Genomic DNA, 25,374 nt, shown 5'->3' on the forward strand with positions numbered 1-25,374 from the left:
ACATTTAACTGGGCCTTCTAAAGTCATTCAGAGGGCATATTCAGAAAAAGCCTAAGTAAACAAAAGTGTTGTTTGGAGGTGCAAAGGCAACCTCCCTGACACTCTACTCTCATTCAGGTTAGGAGTTGTCAAGTCATTATCTAACCCCAGTAACCTAATATTCAGCTGGGAAAGCTGGCAGGACATTGGATCTTTATTTCTCCTCGTTGCACCGTTAGACTTTCCTAGAATGTAAAATGCAAAACTTCTAATATCACAGTGTAGTATATTTTGGATCTGCACCTGAACTATGATCCATTATACTCAGTGTTGGGGAGTAACGGAATACATGTACCGCCGTTACGTATTTAAAATACAAAATATGAGTAACTGTATTCCGTTACAGTTACCGTTTAAAAAGGTGGTATTTAGAATACAGTTACTTTGTTGAAATAAATGGATTACACGGCGGTACTTCCCTGTTTCATATTGTGGCGGGTCAGGACTGTTTGGGTTTTGTTTGACAGCTACGTTCTGTTGTTCCAGGCGGCAGCGTTACGGTTGCCATGGTTACAGGGTAACGCTCTCTCTCTCTGTGTTTCCTGGGTTAAAGAGCGCCTTTTTGTCGTTGTTGTTGTTGTGCTAAGCTAATAGGCAGAATGCTACAGGTATAGCTCTAAAGAATGTAGCATCATAGGCAGTGTAGTCCGTGCTGCAGGGAGAATGGACTGCCATACACGTTATGTGTCTGTGAGCGAGGGAGGGAGAAAAAGGAGAGTGGAAAAAGTACGAGCTGTCATCGAGCAAAAACGGGAGCTGGAAGCATGTAAATATAATAATAACCACTGCAGCCAAGAAGAGAGCCTGACGAGCCCAGTTGTAAGTAAGCTATTAAGACTCGACTGTACACCGTGTTCGTGTTTTCCTCCAAAAACAATAAGTTCTGTTGGAGCAGCCTTTCAACGCCTCTCTCTGTCTCTGGCTAGCAAACTTGACCCAGACAACAAAGTAAAGCTAGTTTTCGGCTACGAGCCGACACAGAACCCACCGTATTAGCCAGAGGTCCCTTTACTACGGTTCGGAGCCGCGAACCGTCAGTAACAGTAATAAATCACAGCAATAGTACATTCATGTAGTTGTAAACAGCATGATAATATATTAAGTAATCCAAAGTATTCAGAATACGTAACGGAATACGTTACAGAATACATTTTGGGGCATGTATTCTGTAATGGAATACATTTTAAAAGTAACCTTCCCAACACTGATTATACTATATATAGTTTTAAATTTCAAATTAGATCATTTACGTTAAAATATGACTTGCTATGTCATACTGTGATATAATGTGCAACCATGAAAAGTATTCCCATGTAGTAAAAGTGGTGAACGGTGCTGCTGAGTGTACTCAAGCTGCAGCAGACTCAGCTGTGTTTTTTTTTAACACAAGGGAGGGTACCGAGTGGCCTTAGAGGGAATTTCACTGTGCTGTGCATTGTTATAAATTATGTGATTAAATCAGGCGAGTCTCTGCCACAAGCTGTTTTTTCTAAATATGGTCATCTAAAACTATAGAGTGCAGGAGTGGTGTTATTCTTGGAGGATTTTCAAGGCTATGAATTTTTATGATTTCTTTTTCCCCAAATGTATGACAGAGAGTGTGTGTGTGCGTATCTGTTTCATGAGGGAAGGCATTTTTGCAAAGTGAAATCACTTCTGGACAACTCTCCCTTCTTTAATAGGTCAGTTTACGGCACAGTTTGAGAGCAGGCGTGTGCTGTGAAGGGTTAGGGTGATGATTAAAGGGCTGGGAACGAAAACAGTCTCTGGAAGCTCTTAAGCACAAACATGTGTGCCTCGTTTTGTTTCTCACATGGATGATGTCAAAGTCAGCTGACTAGATGCTGTCACTGAAAGTCTTTGTGCGTGCGGTTGTGTGTTTGTGTCACTGCGGTTGTTTTTGATTATGTGTTCCTCCTCAGTATGAATGTGTCACTGGGCTGTCGTGCAGTTAGCGGTCAGTAAATGTCTGTCTGTAGTGGGGGATTACAGAGAAAATCAATACTACAAGGCTGCTTTGATGTAGCCTGTAAGACACATTGACCTGTCAGTTCAACTTGTAGCCTTGAATTTCTTCTTCTCTTTTTGGTGAGCAGACAGTCTGCTTAACTTTAGTTCTGCAATTCAGTTCAGTCAGGGTTACACTGCAGACTCTCTGGGCTAATACTGCTGTAATTCAATTTCCTTACTGGTGCCATTATGGCTTATTAAATCTTAAATAACCTGATGCATTAACTGTGGCACTGCTGTACAGCATAACAGTATAGACAGATGTCCACCCAACTTTCTGAGGCATCCTCCTGGGAGCTGTAGTTTTTAAATGCTCATAAAGATGGTGTGTTTTGTCTTTATTAAATGAGGTGTCCATAGTGTGCCCACCTCCTGTCTAAAGACAGCTGGGATAGGCTGAAAAATCTGATTTAAACTTGGCTAATCTCCCCTTGAAAGTCATCTCTGTGCGCACCTCTAGGCCACTTGCAGTGCTATTTAAATCACTTCCTGGAAGTATCACTTGGTACTTTTGTGCATTTGTTATGAGCCTCAAACATGCATAGAGAGTAAACATCAGCTCTGAGCCTAAACCGGCTTTAATGACTGCTGATAAAAACTGGGTCTCCAAACAGCAGCTTGTAGTGGGAGATTCATAGCTAGAAAGCAGCACGTTTTTATTTTTGTTTTGTTTTTTAGACATCTACAGTGCTGTGCATCATAAATTCATCCCTTAGGGTGAGACTGTCAATGCCGTGTTCTTCTGTAAAATCTCAAGGTGTATGTAAGGCGTACGCCTGCAGTTTCAGCCCCTCCCCTACCCAAGCGTGCACGGGTAGGGCCACGTATAATCGACACTTGCAAAACAGACGTGTCTGTCTGGCTTGCATGAACACGTACACAAGAAGCAGTAGTTAGTGCGTGTGTGTGTAAGCAGCAGTTGTACTGATCCATCATCAAATAACAGAAAACAGGAAGATATTTCCGACTATTGATTTTTAAGTCAGATTGTAATTTGACTGCATTTGCCAGTAAATGTCATGACTTAATAATGTTATAGCTGTTTAGCTAATATCCAGGCACTTGTGTTCACTAATTAGAGTTGGCTAAATCAATCAGCATTGTATATCAATGTTTGTCTTTCATCTGTGCAATAAAGATAAATAACGCTGGCTCCAATACCACGGTCTGAGACCTGTCTATGTTTGAGCGGCATGTAAGGGTTTAATCACAGGCCCCGAGTGCCCGCCCCCAGGCCCCGGCTGCAGCTCAAAGCTGAGAGAAGGGCAGGCAAGACATGTCAGCCGTGTGGAACTATTTCAAAGTGAACGAAGACGCGAAAACAAAGGCGGACTGCAAATTGTGCTCAGCGAAATTGTCCAGAGGAGGCTCTAAAGGTAGCGCATTTAACACAAGCAATTTAATCAAGCACCAAAATCCCAACACGACAACGAGTACAAAGAGTTTACCCACGCTTATTTACCCACGCTTATTAGCACAGAGGAGCATAGCTGATGCTATAGCAGTGGGACGGAAAATAGTTGGGCATTTTAAACAATCCGCCTTAGCCTACTCCCGCCTCGAGGACATTCAGGGACAGCTCAACCAGCCAATAAAGAGACTGCAGCAGGACGTACAGACGCGCTGGAACAGCACGTACTACATGCTCCAGTCCCTCATTGAGCAAAAGCGAGTGCTGGGCGTGTCCAGCACGAACTCCCTGACTATCTCACCGCTCACCAATGGGCTCTTATGGAGACGACTGTTGCCATCCTCGCCCCCTTTGAGGAACTAACTAAAAAAGTGAGCAGCTACGACGCACTAGCCTCTGATGTCATCCCAGCTGTGACTGTGCTAGTGAGACTTCTAAACAGAGAAACAGACAAACAAATTTAAAATTAAATTTTGTTTTTTTATAATTATTTATTCTGTAATATGTTGCATACAACATGCTTTTCATTTTAAATAAATGTTCTTAATTCCAAACTAGTCCCTTGTTTGTTTGTTTTTTGTTAAATTATAGGACTAAAGCTGTTACCTGCAAATTTAAATCATGTTTTTATTAAGTACTCGGTATCGGCGAGTACTGAAATGCAAGTACTCGTACTCGTTTCCAAAAAAGTGGTATCGGTGCATCCCTAAACTCTACATGTATTCTGTTGTTAATAATCTGCTGCCTCTGTTAAACATGACTTATCAGATTCCAGTGATTCCAGGCCGATTTATGTTTAACTCTGGCCACAAGTGACAGTATCAGGCTGCTGAAGAAGTAAATATTGGCAAATTTTGCAGCAGACTGAATAGAGAATTCATAAAGTAAGCAACTGAGTAATATTAGCAATATTAACTAATCAGCAATAAGGCAATAAACCTTTAGTAAAATACCACAGGCTTCCGGAAACTGGTGGTCATACCCTACCTAATAAGACTGAATCAGTGAAGCAATGCATTTAACTCAATCTCTGATACCTTATAAATTAACTTCCATCGATTACAACCTTTTATAATTTACTGAGAAGCTGAAAGATTTAGCTTCAGCATATGACAACAACTATACTGCAATTCTGAGACTGAAATGCTCGAGAGAAGCAAGTGTGAAAGGGATGAAGAAGTTGTTGGCGTCATGAGTAATGCTGCTTTAAAAGAATATGTTTTTTTATTTTATTTGAATAGATGAGGAGGTGAGTGAAGGCTTGAGCTTTCCATTAGCAGATGTGTGCATGACACGAGCAGATGGTATTAAATGAGTAGGGAGGTGGTGCAGAAGGTGTAGCCAGGCCTCCCTCTGGATAGAGTGACAGGGGAGAAGATGAAAAGGGAGATTTGTAACTACACTACCTGGCGATATTGGGCTCTCTCTCTTAATCTGTCTGTCGCGCTTGTTCCTTTTCCATCCATTTGTCTGTCTATCCCCCATGCATCTGTCTTCTGTGCTGCATCAATTATTCACCCGGAGCAAATGAATATTTCAAGGGGGTGCTGGACTCTCTTCCTCCATACCTCATGCTCTCATTGCTGTCTCTGTTTTTATCAGTCTGCTCGCCGCCCCTCCTCTTGCTCCGCCACCGTCACCCTTTCACGGCTCGTCCCTCGGTGCTTTCGTACAATATATAAGCATGTGTTACTCCTGATCCCAATTCTGCGGTGTATGTAAAGGATTTGACTTTGGCCTCGTATTATGACCAGCCTTCTGCCCCTGCTCACCATTTATAACCTCAGCTAGCTGTGAGTCTGCCTGTGAGTGATGGCTTCCTGCTGACACATGTACGCCGTCTTCTTCTGTGCCAGGCGTTTTTGGGGGAAGATTAATGGGAGAGGTGTTTGGAGTGACGGCTTGTTGAGACTGTAGGAGGCTACTCCAGTCAGCTTCACATTAACAATGAATGTGATCTACCTTGCACATGCTTTCATAGATACTGAATATGCAGAAGATCTCAGCCTGAGAAAACCAGAGGAGAGCTAAACCAAGGCTTTGTCAAAATTTAACTCTTGATTCTATTTTTTTGAATAATAATTTTTGCATGTTTCAAAATGTTAGGCTTTGGGCGATATAGTGAACCGGTCATTGTCCCAAACATCTGTTTTCATAGCTGCTTATACAACTGTCGGAAACAATGATTGCAAATAGTTGTGTTCACGACTTTAGATCACAAAGCAGAGAGGGAGGCAAACTAACTGCAACCAATCACACTGCAACATGGGCAGGCTGCAGTCAGACTGAATGGTCAAGGTTTGCAAATAATTGGCATCTAATTTCTAAACACAAGCAGATTACTAACAAGTTACTATCAATCTGAATTAGTGCAACTGTGACATGTCTTTTTGCAATAGCGGGCTTGACTCAGCTGGTTCCCAACTGTTCATATTCTGGTTATATCCCTATATAAAAGCACGATTGTCAAGCCCATTTGTCACTGTGCAGTTAAATTGCTGTCTTGCAGCAACTACATCACTTTTTATGGAGGAATTTCTGGACTCTGAAGACAGCAACAGATTTGTCCTTTCTTGTCAATTTATAGCAGTTAATCACCAAATTATCACAGATTGCATGCAACTGACTCCATTTTATCACAAACCTAAACTGTGCACAAAAGCTGCTTTGAAAACAGACCTGATTGCTGTCCTTGAGGCAACCATTTCAAATTTCCAGTCTATTGCACACGGTCACATTAGTATTTAGCATCTGATTGCCACTTGCTTGTAGTAATCGTATGATGACTAATTAGCTGTTTTTTTTTTTCAAATGCAACTGTACCTGTAAAAATACACAAACAATTAAAACACACAAAAGAAGAAGAAACAAAAGTGACAATGGACTCTGAGTGACTGAGGTTTTGCAATTGAATTTCTAAGAAGTTTACAACGCAGTAAACAGTAATTAAAATAATAAAAATATAGGCTGGGAAGTGCGTTTCACTGCTGCCACACATCAGCACGGTTTAAGCTTTGGCTTATTCAACCAACTTTTTCTGCAGGCATGTATGCATTCAACCCAGGCATGAGTAGGGATGGGTATTGTTTAGGTTTTATCCGATACCGGTGCCAAACCGGTACTTTTGAAACGGTGCCGGTGCTTAAACGGTGCTTGAACCGGTGCTTAAAGAATGGAGAACACAAAATTGGTCCAAAAACCTCTCATGTTCAGCTGTTTTTTTGTAAAAAGATAACAATGTTAGCCTTTTCTGCAGCTATGGGGCATATATGGTATCACTCTTGGCTGGAAGCAGCTTAAACAATGGAAAAAACACAAACTTTGTCCAAAAACCTCTCATGTTTAACTGTTTCCCACTTTTTCTTTGGTCATTTTAGCCTTTTTGGCCAGGGTGAAGGGAGTATCTGCCATCAAACAAGAAGACAGCCGCATATAGCTATGATGGTGTTTGCTAGTTCACCTTACATGCATTAATGTAATAACGTGGTTAGCCTACTCAACGTAAATTACACACGAACAACATTAAGCTACTCACGCAGAGAAGAACGGCTGCTGCTGCATCATCATCATCATTTCTGCTACACTGGCAGGGCTAGGGGCCAGGACTCTCCTCTTCTGGTTTTTGGGGGATGTTGCAAACTCCAGGTCCGATAACAGGCAACCCACAAGCAGTAGATGTGCACGGTGTGAGGTCTCGCAGCAAGCTATCAAATACGGCGCATTTCTCGGCTTTTAAAAAAACGCTTTGCGTCACCAGGTGTTTCATCAGATTCGAGGTGTTACCTCCTTTGCACAGTATCACCTTAAAGAACTTGTTGCAGCTGCTGAGTTTCCATCTTTTGGAGTACAGCCAGACTTTTGACCGCTTCGCCTTGGGCATTTTTAATCTGTAGCTCTGCTCTAAAAGAACGTACGTACCTGGACCCGCCTACTATCCTTGGAAAGGTAAAATGATTGCCTAGAATTCAAAGTGTATGACATCTCAGGAAGAAAAAAAAAAGCACCGAAATGTGCGCTGGTTACTACTGTTTATGTCAGAACCGATGCCATAATGGCACTGGATACCGGTACCCATCCCTAGGCACGAGTGGCCTTCTTGCTTTCCCTCACAGTCCAGACACATGCATGATTGTATAACTGAATAGATTCAAAGATTCCAGCTGAGATGAGTTTTTCGTGTGAATGGTCATCTGTGTGTCAGTGTGCATTATCCCCTCTATTACACCATCTTATTTGAAATAAGCTTCATCCTGCTCCAACCTTCGATGCAACAGTGTGGAATGAATAAACGTTCCAGCATTTTTTTCTTTTCTATTTCACTTTTGTTTTCTAGCTTATGAACTCGCGCTGTCACAGCACAGCCTTTTAACCTTTTAGTTGCTGTTGTGGGTTAAGATAAAATAGCCATACTAGGCTTTTGGTTGCTGGGATGTAGCAGTTGCTTCCTTCTACCTCATCATCATGTAACACCCACACTGCAAAGAAATTGCACGAGTGACAGTTAGTGACTTTGTAGGCCTTTTCCTCTTTTTCTTAGACTTTGATAATGGCTTTACATTTTATTAATTTCACCTTTCAAAGCTCTTTGCTAAAGTTTTACAGCATTTCCATAATGACCTTCTTTAAATGGGATGTGAAATATGGCCCTAAATTCAAAAAATGTGAACATCAATAAAACAGGTGCAGTAATAAGACAAGAAAATAGACAATAGATCTTGGGAACAGACATTCAGATTTAGACATTAAAGATGTTCATGTGTCATCATCATCATCATCATCATCATCATCACCATCAATATGATCAACATTTAAGTCAGTTTTACAGCAGCATGACACGAATATTTGTCTTCTAATCCAGGATTAAAGCCGGGGGATCTAACTGTGATCAGCAGGGACTGATAGAAGAGGGATAGATGGAGGAGTAAATGGGCAGAAGTGAAGGGAAGAAGAGAACAAAACAGACAGACCTTCTGCATCCTGTCTTGTTCCTCCTTTACATATATTGTGTGTGTGAGTGTATGTGTGTGCTTCTGTTTTACTGGCAGGATGTATGCATTTACTGCAGCTCGCATCCCGCTGTGCAGCAATCTGTTAGCACTTCCTTAGGTTCCTTTGTTTACCAGAAACAGCATATCTGGCTGAGGTTCTGAGCTGGGAGTGAAATGTTGCACTCGCACAAACACTTGTTGCCTCAAAGACTGAGTGCATGCACTCTGCAGGATGCTAGGGACAGGGCAGTTTCTTCTAAACGTAACCGATGATGGTTTATGACTTATGAAATGCTGTTTTACAATTGCAGCAGTAAGTGTTTTGCTGGGCGTGAGAAGCATCATGGCAAATATAAATATGCTTTACCTTTATTGATTGGATGGATGCTTCTATTCAAAGTTATGGGGGTAATGTTTTTCATTCCTGTGCTATATATGTTGCTAGAGGTCTTTTTTCCTTCCATTTTATGCTTTCAATCACTATTTGATGTTTTATTAGCAGTAATACAATACTATATGCCTTTCATTATTGAATGTCTTTTTCTCTATTTCATATCAAGCAGCACTATTTTCTAGAGGTGGGAATCACCATACATCCCACGATACGATATTATCACAATACTTAACGCACGATACGATATTATTGCAATTTTTAAAAATATTTTGCGATATTCAGATTCTGTACATAAAGGTAAACTTTATCAATATTCATTTTATCTAATATCAAAGTCTCACACTCAGTCTTTCTCTCATTTCAGTTTTATTGTTGACAAACTGAACGGTTTGTATTACAGTCTAGTCCAACTTAACTGAATCAACCATCTGGTACAATTATAGCTATTCTGAACTATGCAGTTTATGAAAACTATGCAGCCCCTTCAGCAACTGAAGAATTTGAAAGTAAATTAAAACAAAATATAATTTTACATTAAATAAAAAAGTTTTAAACTTAATTAAAATAAAACATGTCTTAAATTAAAATAAGTAAACTGTCATGTTTATTGCTGCCATAAAAAAAATTTAAACACATTTGGACAGTGAAGGAATGTCAGGATTCTTGCTCAGAAAAAGGATCAACATGCTCTGAAGTCGGAGCACAAAAACCTTTTTTGTAACAAAATATCGATTTCTGCTGTCCCTGTATCGATACATTATTAGCAAACAAAATATCACGATACTACACAGTATCGATTTTTTCCCCCACCCCTACTATTTTCAAGACAGATTTCCTCTTGGGGACAATAAAGGTTATTTGGCTTGATTGATTTATGGTCAGAGAAAAGCATTTTACATTGATTGTAGAACTAATTGTCTTTAATTGGTGTATCATTTGACACAGTTCATAAACATGAGTTAGGATAATCACATAGACCGACGCTACACCAGTGAATTATCTTCATTTAGACCATACTTTTTAAAACAGTGGGTTATTCCAGTTTCGATATGTGCTTCAGAACTAGCTCTCAGCTTGCCTCATGTTGTGATTTTGTGGGTTCTACCAAGTTTTATCTACTATGTCTGTCTCTGTTATCTTGTTTTATGCTTTCCCCCCCAAAGACACAAGAAAAATGAGTTTCACTCTATTTTTCTCCTTCTTTTTTTCCAGTCTGGCAGTGTGCCACGGTGAGCACAGATCCTATAGTGAGGGCTTAGATAATGAGCACACACGGTCACACAGTAACATAGTGTTCGACTGGCGGCAGCCGGCGACGTCGTCACTGTATGTGGTGCCGATATGTTGTGTGTGACAGTGTGCGTTTTCAGATTTTCCCTTGAGCATGGGATTACTTTGATTGACAAGTGCAATCGCTGGTTACCACCATCTCGGTTTTTACAGATGTCACACGAATTTGTCATGTTGGGATCGCTATAGCAACAGCATCAGGGATTGTCTCACCTTGATTTCAGAGGGATGCCATGTTTCGTCACCTCATACTGTTATTCTGCCAATCTGTCAGTCAGTCTGAATCAATCTGAGATGCTTGTTAGGACTGCTGCCTGGGAAAATAATAATTATTAACATGACTGCAAAGCAGAGCTGTGTTGGGCAGTCTTTGGTTCCACTATAGCACCAGGAAGGACAAAAGGGGAGACGACAAATCTTAGTTTTACAAGACATAATGTAATGTAATGTAATCCAGGATTAAATAATGAATACAGCCGTGGTGTCTGCTATTGTGAAGCCTGATGGTGTCTTCACAATAAAACCAGCTCCATTCATAAAAACTGGCACGAAGCGGATGAGTTACAATACACACCAAGGGGAATTACATTTTTGATGGGGTGGGTGGTGCCGAAAATATGGAGAAAATTTTATAATAAAGAAATAAGTGTGCGAGATATTAAGTATTCTTTGGCAGGTAGACTGAGAAGAATCCTAGCTGAAAGTAAAAGATGGTGACTGGACAGAGTTCAACCAAACTAAAAACTTGAGAGGAAAAAAAAAGATGATGCACTGAAATAATGTTGTACACTTATAAAATTTACTGAAATAACATAAATTATGTTGGAATATAAAATTTACAGGCTTTAGTTTTAGCCTTTGGTGCATCTGTTTATTAGGGGTGGGGAAAAAAAATCGATACTGTGTAGCATGGTGATATTTTGTTTGCTAATAATGTATCGATACAGGGACAGCAGAAATCGATATTTTGTTACAAAAAAGGTTTTTGTGCTCCGACTTCAGAGCATGTTGATCCTTTTTCTGAGCAAGAATCCTGACATTCCTTCACTGTCCAAATGTGTTTAACTTTTTTTTGGCAGCAATAAACATGACAGTTTACTTATTTTAATTTAAGACATGTTTTATTTTAATTAAGTTTAAAACTTTTTTATTTAATGTAAAATTATATTTTGTTTTAATTTACTTTCAAATTCTTCAGTTGCTGAAGAGGCTGCATAGTTTTCATAAACTGCATAGTTCAGAATAGCTATAATTGTACCAGATGGTTGATTCAGTTAAGTTGGACTAGACTGTAATACAAACCGTTCAGTTTGTCAACAATAAAACTGAAATGAGAGAAAGACTGAGTGTGAGACTTTGTTATTAGATAAAATGAATATTGATAAAGTTTACCTTTATGTACAGAATCTGAATATCGCAAAATATTTTAAAAAATTGCAATAATATCGTATCGTGCGTTAAGTATTGTGATAATATCGTATCGAGGGATGTATGGTGATTCCCACCTCTACTGTTTATTGAGTCATCTGCACTGAAAAGGTGCTGTGTTCTTATTCTAATACCTGTGCAGAACCTCCATATAGTAACAGTTAAAAATACTAAAATAAAACTATAAACTAAATTGAAACTGAACATTTTAAAATGATAAAAACTCAACTGGAATGATACCCTCACCCAGGCACCACCCACCCCCAACACTGCTCACTGGTGGTGGTGGTGATGAAATCATGGCTCATGAAGACTTTGGATGAGGTGCCTGAACAAAACACATGATGTAGAAATGGGGGGGAGGAGGATCGCTTCGCCATGCCAGACCCCTTCAAGGGAGAGTGGAAGATCACAGTGGATTAAAAGGTGATAAGAGGCCGACTGACACAGTTTGTTGGACAGGAACATTTTGAACGAGGTGAATTTGACAGTGTGAGATAATGTACGTGCTGAAGAATAAAAGGCAGCAAGAATAGGCGATGTTACCAACTAACTTCCTTCCTGGCTTCCACCTTCTTCTGTGTACATGTTGGTAGTGGGGATAATGAGTTGAGCTGTGTTGATGTTTGCAAGCATCTCTCCTGATGCACAGTTGCATCCCAGTTTGTGTGGCTTTGTGTCTTCATCCTCAGCTCAGTGGATGCATCCATCATGACAGGCGGTTTTCCTTCTTTAACGCTGCTCTCTTCTGCCAAGGTCAGCTCGTTATATCCATGCAGCTCAGTACTGGTCCCATTGTATTGCAGGCTCTCAATCTCTCACTTTAATAGCAGCTTCCTCTCATTGATTTTAGGGCGCTGAGCTACAGGATCCTTCTTGGTTAGTGTGGATGTTCTTCTGCTCGTCCATAATTTCCATGTAAGGTCTCTAATCGGTCCTACTGTTACAGCAGTCTTTAGGGCGTATGATGTTCTTAATCTGGGGGAAAATAATTAAACGGGCCATTTTAGAACAGTTAGGCTGAGCACCGGTTGTTATAAAGTGCTCACTATTTCATATTGCCAAAGTTTTACTGTGCAGTCATCAAATGGATGTTGATTTTAAATAATTTAAGCTATTATTTTCAATTCAAATGATATAATATTAAATTCGTTGCTAAGAAGAATGGTTTCTTCTTCTTCTTTTTAGATGATTAGTGTGTTTGTTTAAAACAAACGTTTATTTGTATTTTCTTACTAAGGAATAACCTGAAATAAGGAGGGGAAAAAAGCTCATGCCCTGCCACGCTTGATCTGGTGGTAGTAAATCAAACATTAATCCCAAATACAACTCCTCGATGTCACATGATTGCACTGATGGGGACCCTCACTGATGTAAAAATGAGTATCTTTGTCTTGTAGGGGTCACAAGATATTAATTCTTGTCTGTTTTGGGTTGTTTGTTGGTGCGGAGGGAAGAACCAGGCCACAGACTCCAGTTGTTTCTGATTTTGAGCATATTAAACTGTGTCGCTGTGTTCATGTATTCTCCCCTCTGTGTCTCTTTCTGCAGGTTAACAGACCTGTCAGGCTCTCTCACAGATGGTCCATTCAACTATAAGTACAAGACCAAGTGCACTTGGTTAATAGAAGGATTGTAAGTACCACTGTTTTTATCTTCCTCATGTCATCATTAATCTTACTTACTTCCACTTGGATAAAGACTTTATTCTGTATCTAACTTAAGGGCTCTAGATAAGAGAGACTGTATTATTCTGTAAAAAGAAGGAGTTTGTCTATGAATATAGTAGTTACTGTGCTCCGTAGTTGCTTTTTGCATATTTACTGCTCATGCTGCACCGACTGAAAGTGCTTCACTCGCAATTTTATTCTCTTGCTGTGGAAATACAATGCTTGTTTGCACTACATGTAGTGTAAAAGTCACAGAATGGCAACTAAAATCATTATTTTCTAACACGGTGTGTAAAGTCATACATTTAATGGTCTCTGTATGCTCTGGGATGTTAGATGAGCTCTGGGCAAAGCAATGAAGATGTCCATGATCTCCTTGGGAAATGCTGAAGGGCAGCTCAGGCTCCGTAATATATTACTACGATTATATATGCTATTATTTATTTTACTGTACCAGCTGCATTTTCTCTAAGAAAAATGAGAGAAAGTTACTCAAAAGTCAGTTCAAGCTAATTTTATTTGTATATCGTGTCACACATTCCCCTCTGAAGGCTTTAACTACCGGATGGGGTGCCAAGAGATTTGGAGCAGATATTCAATTCAATTCAATTCAATTTTATTTATATAGCGCCAAATCACAACAAAAGTCGCCTCAAGGCGCTTCATAGATACAGAGAAAAACCCAACAATCATATGACCCCCTATGAGCAAGCACTTTGGCGACAGTGGGAAGGAAAAACTCCCTTTTAACAGGAAGAAACCTCCAACAGAACCAGGCTCAGGGAGGGGCGGGGCCATCTGCTGCGACCGGTTGGGGTGAGAGAAGGAAAACAGGATAAAAGACATGCTGTGGAAGAGAGACAGAGGTTAATAACAGATATGATTCAATGCAGAGAGGTCTGTTAATACATAGTGAGTGAGAAAGGTGACTGGAAAGGAAAAACTCAATGCATCATGGGAATCCCCGGTAGCCTACGTCTATTGCAGCATAACTAAGGGAGGATTCAGGGTCACCTGGTCCAGCCCTAACTATATGCTTTAGCAAAAAGGAAAGTTTGAAGCCTAATCTTAAAAGTAGAGATAGTGTCTGTCTCCTGAATCCAAACTGGAAGCTGGTTCCACAGAAGAGGGGCCTGAAAACTCAAAGTTGATATCCATGGACTGTGACTGAAAATGTGATTTTCAGGCATTTTTGTTGCACAACAAGAAGGTCACCTTGCCAACACATTTCAACTCCCAACTCGACACTTAATAGGACTCACAGTAGTGCGTTTGTGTCAGTTTGTGTAGGTTTTTGGTTACTGAATAGAAAAGGAAGTGTCAAATTTTAACTCTGCTGGTTGTCAGCTCTTTGTATTTTATAAATTCGGTCTGGCCCACAGACCAGTTATTCCACATATTTTCTTTTAATCAGCTCCCAGCTAACGTCTACATGTCGAGGACAGTCTACAAAGCTCTGCACACTCTCCGATAGGACCAAAGCACCAAAGCGTCTCCTTTCTTGTTATACTTTAACATAAACTTCACTGATATGTGTCCATTTACAACACGTCACATTACTGTGACAACTTTCGCCCACCGTGTTGTTGTGCCCATTTCAGACATTGAGCCATGCATTAGAACAAGCTGCACAATGAAAAATGATGCTAAAGGGTTACTGCCAATCATTTTTACACATGCTTTAAAACATGCTACTCAGCTAATATGAAAGATGATTTTAAGTGATAGATTCCTTTTTTAAAAAATGTATTTTTTAATGACAGATTGCTATAAAATCTCCAGAGCATATTCATTTGTCAAAGAGGAATAAATAAATCAGGTATGAGCTAAGAAAGAAACAATCTCCTCCATCACACCCTGGTGTATTTAAATTTGCAATGATTGTACAGTGCAGATTTTCCTGGTGATTTACCTTCATTTTAATGTCTAGGCCTATTAATGTCTATTTTTTACCAATTAGGTATGCATGTCCACATATGGGAGACAATGATTAGTTCCCTGGTGTTTGCCTTCATGTGTAAAATCGGTTGATTATCATATGCAGGTTTATCTAAAGCTGAAATAAAAGTTTATTTCAGGATTGGACCTTTACAAAACTAGGATACTTGATACTAATCGTCTGCATGTGAACAAACATTGCATGAAATGCATCTTCTACAGTGCTGGCATTAGGCAAGGACACATCTCACAAGGATTTTAATATAGCAAAAAGGTTTTCTGCAGTGGCTGTGAGTCCCTGAACTGTCGATTTATGATCTTAACCACAGATCTTATGAATAGTGGAGACACTTCCATAAAGTAAGAATCATATGAAGCTTATAGGTAGTATATATATTTATCAAGAGTACTTTTGTCACACCTGTTTATTCTGCATTCCCTCTCTCCCCGTCTCCCAGCCCCAACGCTGTACTCAGGCTTCGCTTCAATCACTTTGCCACAGAGTGCAGCTGGGACCACATGTACGTCTATGATGGAGACTCCATTTACGCCCCTTTGATTGCCGTCTTCAGGTGAGCACCTGCTAGTCTGAATAGGAGAGCTGTGCAATGGAGGGAATATGTAAATCACTTAGCCCTTTGGCACTGCTTCAAAAGTGCCAATAAATTTGTGCTTGTGCAGTCAAATGACTCCATGTATGGCCAAACAATGGACCCCATAATTGCTGGCTTACCACAATACAGCAATAATAGAAAGAAAATACTGCAATTACTCACATTACCCCTGAATGCCACTTCTTTTTCTCGAGATTTATTCTGTACTTTGCTCTTTTTTCCCTTCTAAAGAACAATCTACAAGCATGTGGGTGGAACTCTTTCATTTCATGCAAATTCATTAAAACAGTAATGCCGCAATATTTTACCAACCTCCCACTTATTCTAATCCACTGAGGCTTATCTCTTGTTAAGAGTTCAATTGTTTCCATAAAGGGGCAATTTGGACTATTTCAAGAAAAATATATAAAAATATCTTCCATTTGATTATGCATAATCTCGATTTGTGTCGCATTCTTACCTACAGTAAGTAAGCTTAAATTGTTCATTATGGATGGGTACCTCCACTTTGCATTGTAAAAAACAAACACTAGTTCCTGCAGGGAGCTTGGGCTCAGTGTGGACATGGGTACATTTGCAGCGCATTGCACGGATTAAAAGTGACAACCCGGTCCCCACATAAAATCATAATCAAACTAAATTTAATTTGCCACTGCACGGCAATGTTTTTTACTTCAAGGCTAATTACTGTCATGTATTTTCTGTGTGGTGGCAGTGCTTTCAGACTAGAGCACATCATAGACCAAATAGATTTCAGAAAACCTTCTGTTATTATTTTGGGTCCACGGGGGACGTCTGTCTTTGCAGGTCTCATTGCCTTTCTGTTGAATTCTTTTCTCAGCGGTCTAGTGGTGCCAGAGACCAGAGGTAATGAGACAGTTCCTGAGGTTGTGACAACATCCGGCTATGCTCTGCTTCACTTCTTTAGTGACGCTGCCTACAACTTGACTGGTTTCAGCATCGCCTACTCGTAAGTCTTGATATTGTTCTTACCGTCACCCCCACCCCATCAATGTGTCCACTATTTGACAGATTACCAGCTTGTCGTGGAGGACAAAAGCGGCCAAAGAAATGTAATTGTTCCCGTTCGTGATCAGTCTGTTATCTCCAATATAAACAAAAGAGAACACATTTGTATTTATACTGAAATTTGTACTGAAATGTCAGCCAAATACCAAATCCTAATAGCATCAGCTTGTTAATGTGTGCTTATTTGTGGCAGCAGATCAAATGCATCATCAGCTAATTGATTTGCAATATCAAGCAGTTACATCCACAGCTTACTAAGTGATTCTTTTTACCAAATGCTATGGCTGTGTTATATTGTGTGCTTCTATTGTCTGTGTGATTTCATTTGTCACTTATAGGACAATGAAATTAGTCTTTTCCCATTAAGACAAGTCAAAGTGACACGAAAGTTCAATACAGACAGAAAGTGTGCAACAGGCTCATATTATTAATATTTTGATAAGATAAGACTTTATTGATCCCACGATGGGGACATTTTTGCGTTAATGAGAACTTAACAAGGTAAAAAATTTAATCTGTATATTCCAAAATTAAGCAAAGGCTTTAAGAGTTTTTGCAGCTTCTCATTATCATCTGCTGCCAGACTTTGACTTCAGCTTGTAGTGGCATTTGTTCCCTGGGGCGACAGAGAGAGACTAACACAAATTTTTGTGTGTTGGTGGCTGATTTAACAACCGTGATCACTGATTGGGATGACGCCCACTCATGTGAACCTGGTTATGTAGGGAGAAAACTTGGAAAGACATATAACTGGCAGCTGTGGGTGGATACTTTCCCAGGAAAACAACACAAGAAGAAGGGGGGGGAAAAGAAAAAAACCCAGATTTTTCACACCACCTAGCTTCTTGGATTTGGTGAACCACATGCACAATTAGCTACACTAATAGTGTGTTCAGAGACATTGCATAAGCAGGACACATGACATTTAAAGAAAACTTACCAGGAAGCCTTATAATGCTCTCCAATGTCGCTCTCTGTAAAACCACAGTTGAATTATGAGCTCCAGCTGGCCACAAATGGCAACAGTAAGCCGCTCTCCATTTCTGGCTGTCTGTTGCCGTTGGGGACAAAAGAATGCAAGGTCACTGGGAGAAACTCACGTGATTGGAAAAAAAGAAGAAAGAAACAAAGCTGAAATACTTTCAGCAAGCACAGATCGTGAAGACACCATTATGTGGCACCACCTGGTGAGGGGCTCAACATGTAACGGTAATAGTCAAGCAAGGCAAAATTATAATCAATAATCACAGCTGTGTCATTTGAATTGACAACAATGATAACTTACATCCGTCCTTTTATCAGAAACTTTGACACAATCCACAAAATGCTCTTGCTGCCTATGGTGCAAATCCCATGTCTTTTTTTTCTATGTATGCTTCCAGACACCTCTTTAGCTTTGGCATTATATTTGCATTACCTCTTGGGCTGAAAGCCGTTGAAGTTCCCAGTCTGATGAAGCCATAAAGGAAGTTGCTTTTGCAGTTGTTTCTTTTCTTTTTTCCTTTAGCTGGTTTTGTGCAGACCATTTTTCTATCTTCTCACAAATGTTATGCTCATCACTGTCGATAGGGCGATCGTGGCTCAAGAGTTGGGAGTTCGCCTTGTAATCGGAAGGTTGCCAGTTCGAGCCCCGGCTTGGACAGTCTCGGTCGTTGTGTCCTTGGGCAAGACACTTCACCCGTTACCTACTGGTGGTGGTCAGAGGGCCCGGTGGTGCCAGTGTCCGGCAGCCTCGCCTCTGTCAGTGCGCCCCAGGGTGGCTGTGGCTACAATGTAGCTGCCATCACCAGTGTGTGAATGGGTGGATGACTGGATATGTAAAGCGCTTTGAGGTCCTTAGGGACTAGTAAAGCGCTATATAAATACAGGCCATTTACCATTTACTGTCAGGCAGGGCCTTTGATATGAAATAATATAATAAACTTAAATATTATTCATTACTTTTGTGGTTCACACAAAATCTCAAGTGTGGGATGGTTATGGCTTAGGGAGGTAGAGCAGGTCATCTACTAATTGGAAGGTTGGTGATCAGGGAGGGATCCTTGGATATCCAAGATTCTGAACCCCAAGATGCTCCTGATGCATTCATTGGGGTGTGAATGTTAGATAGAAAGCACTTAGATGTGGAAAAAAGTGCTTGTGTGAATGGCTGAATGGGACATCTTGTATAAAGTGCTTTGAGTGCTCCAGTAGAGTAGAAAGAGTGCTATATACATTTACCATTTACTCGGACTGAAGGCCAGCCAGTCTGCCTCGCCATGCCAACTGGGAACGGTGTTTGGGAGCCGCTGTAACATTGCTGGTTTTTGTTTCCTGGCTCTATTAAAAGCTCAGTCGTACAGGATCATTCACACTGTTAGATTTCTATCACCCCTAACGTTAAACCAACCCACTTTGTGCAATTAGTGATGGTCAATACTGAAAACTGAATGCTATGTAACTCCTCCCAAGCTGGACACCTGCTTGGGAGGAATACGTACATTTACACAGGTTCTTCTTAGCACACACATACACATACAGACGCACACACATGCCCACGGAGAGGAGATGAAGGTTGTCATGACAACACATCTTCTTACGGTAGCAAACCAGCTTTTTGCATTAACAAAAATATGATTCTCCGCCTCTGGTCCTTCACATCTTTCCCCCCAATTTTTCTATCTCTTTCATCTCGAACTTATCTGATATTCCATAGAAACGCCTTGTAACGTCGGTCTCAGTGCTTTTGTGTTCAGTTTTGATTTTTATGTGGAATTTCTTTGTTCCACCTCAGTTTCCCATTTTCAGTCACATCTGTCTTTTTCTTTGCGTTTTCCTCGCTGCGTCTATAATTTATCTTGTTTAAAATCAGAGGTGGTTTAGCTCCATCTCTATTGTGTGTCACATTGTTTATTTTTGCATAACATTCAGTTAGATTTGGTGGCTTTTATCCAAAGCCACTTACAGTAAGTGGATTCAAACTTTAATGTAAGCAGACTCAAAGTCCAAATCTACACAGTGATGCCTTCATGGTCTCTGGCTTTGCTTTGTATTTTTAAGGTTCTTCTTCTTTTTCAATACATAGTATTGCTTTTGTTGTCACTGTTATTGTTAGGTTGAGTTCTGATTCCTCATTTCATTTCATTATCATTTTTTTGCATGCTTAGTTTACTCTTCAAGTCTTATCATTTTAAGACGTCTTTAGTGTCACTTTCTATTCTGACTTTGCTGTAATTCACTCAGTAGCTCCTCTTCCTGTCTCACCTTTTGTGTATCCTCCCCAGTCCCTCTTGTGTCTTGGGTTTCATTTCCAGTCTGATTGTCTTGATTATGTTCGGCTGTGCCCCTTTCCCATTTCCCACCTGTCTCCACTTCCCCAATCAGCCCTTTTGGTCTTTTTGGATTGTGTGTTGTTTCTCCTGAGTTCCTTGTGTAAATTTCGCCTCTGTCAGTGCGCCCCAGGGTGGCTGTGGCTACAATGTAGCTTGACATCACCAGTGTGTGAATGTGTGGATGACTGGTTGTGTAAAGCGCTTTGGGGTCCTTAGGGACTAGAAAAGCGCTATACAAATACAGGCCATTTTTCCTGTATTTCAATGCCAAGTTGTTTGGGGGTTTTTTTTGTATGTATTTGGATTATTTATCTTTTGTTGTCTTCCCAACAAATCTGATGTTCATGTGATGTTTCAGTTTCACGCAGCAAGACTGAGTGAACGTTCTTTGCTACATTTTATTTAATAGTAAGACATAGTTGATGTACTGTGTGGTTATTTAAAAATGATACAAGATGTTTGTATACAAAAGCCTTGAGAGAGTAAGAGAATAATATATCCTAGGGAAGCAAAACTGGATTAGCTTAAAATGAGAAATTCAAAGAACTGATCAAAAATGACAGCAGGACTCCTGATAAAAGAATTAAGAAGATTTGATTGTCTTGCCTCTTTAATGAGACGAGAAGTTCAATTTTTACCGGGGTTGATAACGAGGAAATTGGAAGACTTTTAGATAGCAATGCTGGTGAAATATTCACGGCAGTTAGTGACGGTGTTGATGGTGTCGGGCGTATCTGCTGAGCAGGCGTTCCAGCAGGTATTGAACCTGAATCCACTCTAAAGCAAATAATACACACATCTAACATATGAATGTAAAAAATAGCAACTTTGGTAATCAGTAAATTTTACTATAAGTATATAAGTAGATGACTGCAGTCGCCTCAGTTAATATTTCACGAGGCACGCACAAGATCTCAAGGCCACGGACTCATCTAAAAATAATATCAGGCCCGTCACAGTCAAGTATTCTCTTTTGCTCATGGCTCTCCGTAACCTTGAAGATGTTTTTTTGACTTTCTGGCTAATTGTGTCTCCCGCAGGATAAACTCTTGTCCCAACAACTGTTCGGGCCACGGCAGATGCAGCACTGCGAACTCGGTCGCAGGACGCGTGTACTGCGAGTGCGAGGAGTACTGGAAGGGGGACGCGTGCGACATCCCTTACTGCAGAGACAACTGTGGCAGCCCAGATCACGGCTACTGTGACCTGACCGGGGAGAAGCTGTGCGTCTGCAACGACAGCTGGCAAGGTAAGAAAACGGAAGGCTGAATTTTATTGGGGGATTTAAAACTTAGTTTAGTGATACATAGGAAATGAGGATTTTATTGGGGGAAACTTGGCTTCGTGTGGTGCAGCCAGGATGGCAAAACAGGCACTTTAGCTTGGTGCTACTGTAATGGGCTTCCTGCAGTTAAGACAGGAGTGGAGTGCAGGCGAGATGATAACAGAGAGGAAAAGGATAGGGATAGTTTAAAGTGCTATGTCTGAACCTTCAGGACCTTATTTATTAATTCATGAAGTGTTCACAAACACAGTAACCACTGATCCAGTAAGTATTTTATACACTGATGTCTACAGCTGTAGTCTAAAATGACTCTGAGATATGACACCATGTTTTTAGAGATGCTTCTTATTGGATTCTAGTCATGCAAACACATTTAAAACGGTTAATTTAGTCCAGTTTCATGATGCTTTTTTTAGTCATCAAATGAACAAACGGGCTCAGTGTGAGTTTTTTGCTTATGCTTTCCTTTCAGTTTTGCAGTTTTCAATATTAATATGAAAATCAACTGAAAGCACAATCCCAGTGTCCTCCTGGTTTATGCCTAACACAAAGCTGCCTGATTCACTATTATTTAATATCATAAAATATTATACGGGATTCCCAGGGAAATGTTCCCTAGTGGCACAATATATATCTAGCTTCATTGCTTTTTTTATATTGCAGTCGTAAACAAATCCCTCTTGCGGCTTCACAATCAACAACTTCATTTCAAATCATGTTTTCTGACAGAGAATGATTTTAGACTAATTTCCTTTTATAAGAAAAGCAGCTTTTCTTGGTGCTGTTCACAGGGGTTTTATCATTTGTAAAAGGCTTTTGCATGAAATGAAAGTAACTGTTAAGTCAGTCAGTATTTACATCTTCTAAAGCACCGGTTACAGATTTACGTGTTTCGGTTCAGTTTTTGCAGTTAAAACATGGATAATCACGAAAATCTGACCAACTGCATGTTTATTCGAGATACAGATCCAGTTTGATCCTAAATGTGTAACAAACATATTAAGAGAATACATAAGAAAAACAATTCAGCAGACAACAAAGTCTGTTGAAGTTGTATGGTGAAGTGCTGCCCCCTCCTGGAAGGATAATGGTAGCACAAGGAGAAAGGAAAACCAACTTTTCCCCATAAAATGTTGTTAAAAACAATACAATAAAAATCTCCAAGAATGAAGATTAAAAATGGATGCATTTTAAAGGCAAAAAATAAAAAATTAAAAAATAAATTGATGACCTGATTGTGTGTTATAACTAAACAGATTAATATGAGAGGTGCTACAGTAGGAACATATTGCTAAATTGCAATGATCGCGCACTCTGTGACTCGTTAAATAAAGACCCAGTTTAAGTACAACAATAGGAAAAAATATTAAAGTCATTTAATATTTAACACTTCAGTTTTAGGGATATGTATGTGAGTGTAAAATTCTATTTCAGTATTTGCTTTAAGTTTTTTAGACACAAAGACATAAGACTAATCCTAAAATCAAAGGTGTGTGTGTGTGTGTGTTTTGGTAGAAACAAAATCCTACCTGCTCACAACAATGCTTGTTGATTTATTTATTTATTTATTTATTTATTGAGTAATGAAGTCATAATTTGCACAAAGAGATATTGGTTAACATTTTTTTTTTTTGGTGTTTTGACAGCCACAAAGGTATCATCTCTGAACCTACCTAAGTCACTTGAAAACAATTCAGATGGACTGTGCTATCCGTCTATATGACAGTGAATGGGTCAGATTCTGGGCTTTGGGATTTAGCCTCTTATTTCTACAGATCACAAACTGTTCACACAAAAGCAACAGAGACACCAGTGAGTATGTGATGTATGTGTATCTGTCTGGTAATGAGTGAGGTGGAGACGGATACAGAGCCTCGGAGCAGGCATCAGAAACACAAACGGGCTTTTAATAAAGGTATTGGTCACCATGGAAACCACCAGTTGGCAGCACCAAAAAAAATTTTTTTTGCATTAATGGAAAGAGCATTTTCTACAATTTGTCCTTCATTCCCCTCTTCCCTCTACCCCCCGCAGAAAGAAAAGTGCTGAATGCGTCTGTGATCGAGTGCTTTTCATTTATCTCGTTTTCTCACGTCTTGCTTTAATCAGACTCACCCGCAATGTTAGAAAACCCTCATTTAATCTGTAAAGATGTGCTTTTATTCTCGACTGCCATCTGAATAAGCTCTGCTTTGTGGTCTGTCAGTTTTCTCGCTTTGAGTTAAAATATTTTAATGTGCTTTACAAAATAATAAGTAAAAAAAGAATAAAATAATTTAAAATAACTTTCTTTGCATTATATAAATAAGTAGAAGCAAAACTGTTCACTGAAGAAAACACGATCAATTAGTGAAACCAAAGAAGGCAAAACGGTGACGATGGGGAGATGGGTTCAAGGAAGAGCAAGAAGGAAAAGTACAAGCTTTAGAAAACGATGGACAGATGCAGTGAATAACAAAAATGTATATTTTAATAAAATGTATTGTAGAAGTGGTCTTGTTTTTCTTTTTCTTTTTCTTTTTTAAAAGATATCTGGGGTTGCTCATCATCTGCTCATAAATGAGCTCGAGTTTGTGTGTTTGGTGCCTATTCATAGAACAGCCACTAGGTGGCACCAAAGTAAAAATAAATAAATAAATAAATAGACTGGCAACCTGTTAAGGGTATTCATAGGCTACAGTTCCCCATGACCCTGAACTGGATAAGCACAATAGGATGTATAGATTGATATTTTGAGAAAACGGAATTCATTTGCCCTTCACTACCTGTAAAATAAATATTGGACACAATGTATGTAGGAATTCCAAAAAGTGAAACATGTCCTTTTGCCTCCATCAGGTCCAGACTGCTCTCTTTCCGTTCCCTCCACTGAGGCTTTCTGGGTGCTGCCCAGCATTAAACCATCTGCTCAGTCTCTGGGTCGAGCGTCCCACCGGGCTCTGGTGCATTCTGGGTTGATGTGGGTGGTGGGAGGTTACTCCTTCAACTACTCCAACTACCAAATGGTCCTCAAGTAAGACACATCCATCTGACTTAGTCGACTGTGATTGTCTTTGAGCTTTTTCCCACTCTTTCCCTTTGTTTAAAGCTACAACCTAGAGACCAGCACGTGGGATGTGGTGCCTGTCAGCAGCGGCCCTCTCTACAGATACGGACACTCACTGGCTCTGCATCAGGTAATCCTGCTTAAGTTTTATATTTCACCAATGCTAAAAACAAGAAACAGTATCATGTTTTTGGTACTACTCCATACTACTCCACAGCAGTGAAAATGTGGGAAGTTTTAGCATTTATTCTGGATTCTTAGCTTCGTATGCTGCCTTCCTCACGTGCTTACCAGACAGTGTTGAATCATTATATTTGACTATTGTTGTAATGGAGTGGTGCCGTCAATTAATAGACTTCCTCAGTACAGATGTTCAAATTAAAGAATTAACTGACTGCCTTGAATGCGTGCTTCTCTTTCTTCATTTTGATAAATATTAAATAAGTCTGCTTTGACATTGTATATATCATTTATGGGGGGAAAAAGCCCAGACAACAAACTGATTAGAAGTGTGTGTGTTGCTGTCCATGTCTAGAAACAGCTCTTGCTCTCTGAAGTTATATGGGGTCATTTCACAAGACTGAGGCGTTTCTAGGAGACTGGCCCATATTTCAGCTTACCTATAAAGAAATGAGAACATCAGAATCATTCATGTGTCTGCTATAGATCAATCACGCCAAAGCCAGGAGCATCAAATGATGTGTCGCTGTCCAAATACCGGGGCGCTTACTTTTTTTTTTTTAGCGTGGAAGGAATGGTTTAATGGTGGAGGACAGGAGGGAGAATGAAGACAAACATCTCGTCCTGCTGTGCTGAAGGTGAAATTTGATCCAGAGGAGGTCAGAGCGTCTGACTGAAGCCTGCTGATGATTTGTAGCCTGCAGTAACTCCTGGCTTGTTTACTATACGCACAGCTTTAAC

At 40.0% G+C, this 25,374-nt stretch overlaps 1 protein-coding gene across 1 annotated transcript in view; it reads left to right on the forward strand.

Moving 5' to 3' along the window:
* The window catches only part of atrnl1a (attractin-like 1a), a 384,066-nt gene that overhangs the window by 40,094 nt on the left and 318,598 nt on the right, over nt 1–25,374 (forward strand). Inside the window, exons 2-7 of the mRNA XM_085182462.1 lie at nt 13,112–13,195; nt 15,627–15,740; nt 16,624–16,752; nt 21,163–21,371; nt 24,246–24,420; nt 24,496–24,583. Coding sequence (XP_085038588.1) covers nt 13,112–13,195; nt 15,627–15,740; nt 16,624–16,752; nt 21,163–21,371; nt 24,246–24,420; nt 24,496–24,583 — 799 coding nt within the window. The remainder of the gene's footprint in view (nt 1–13,111; nt 13,196–15,626; nt 15,741–16,623; nt 16,753–21,162; nt 21,372–24,245; nt 24,421–24,495; nt 24,584–25,374) is intronic.

The sequence above is a fragment of the Neolamprologus multifasciatus genome, chromosome 13, assembly GCF_963576455.1.
Source record: "Neolamprologus multifasciatus chromosome 13, fNeoMul1.2, whole genome shotgun sequence".
Lineage (NCBI taxonomy): Eukaryota > Metazoa > Chordata > Actinopteri > Cichliformes > Cichlidae > Neolamprologus > Neolamprologus multifasciatus.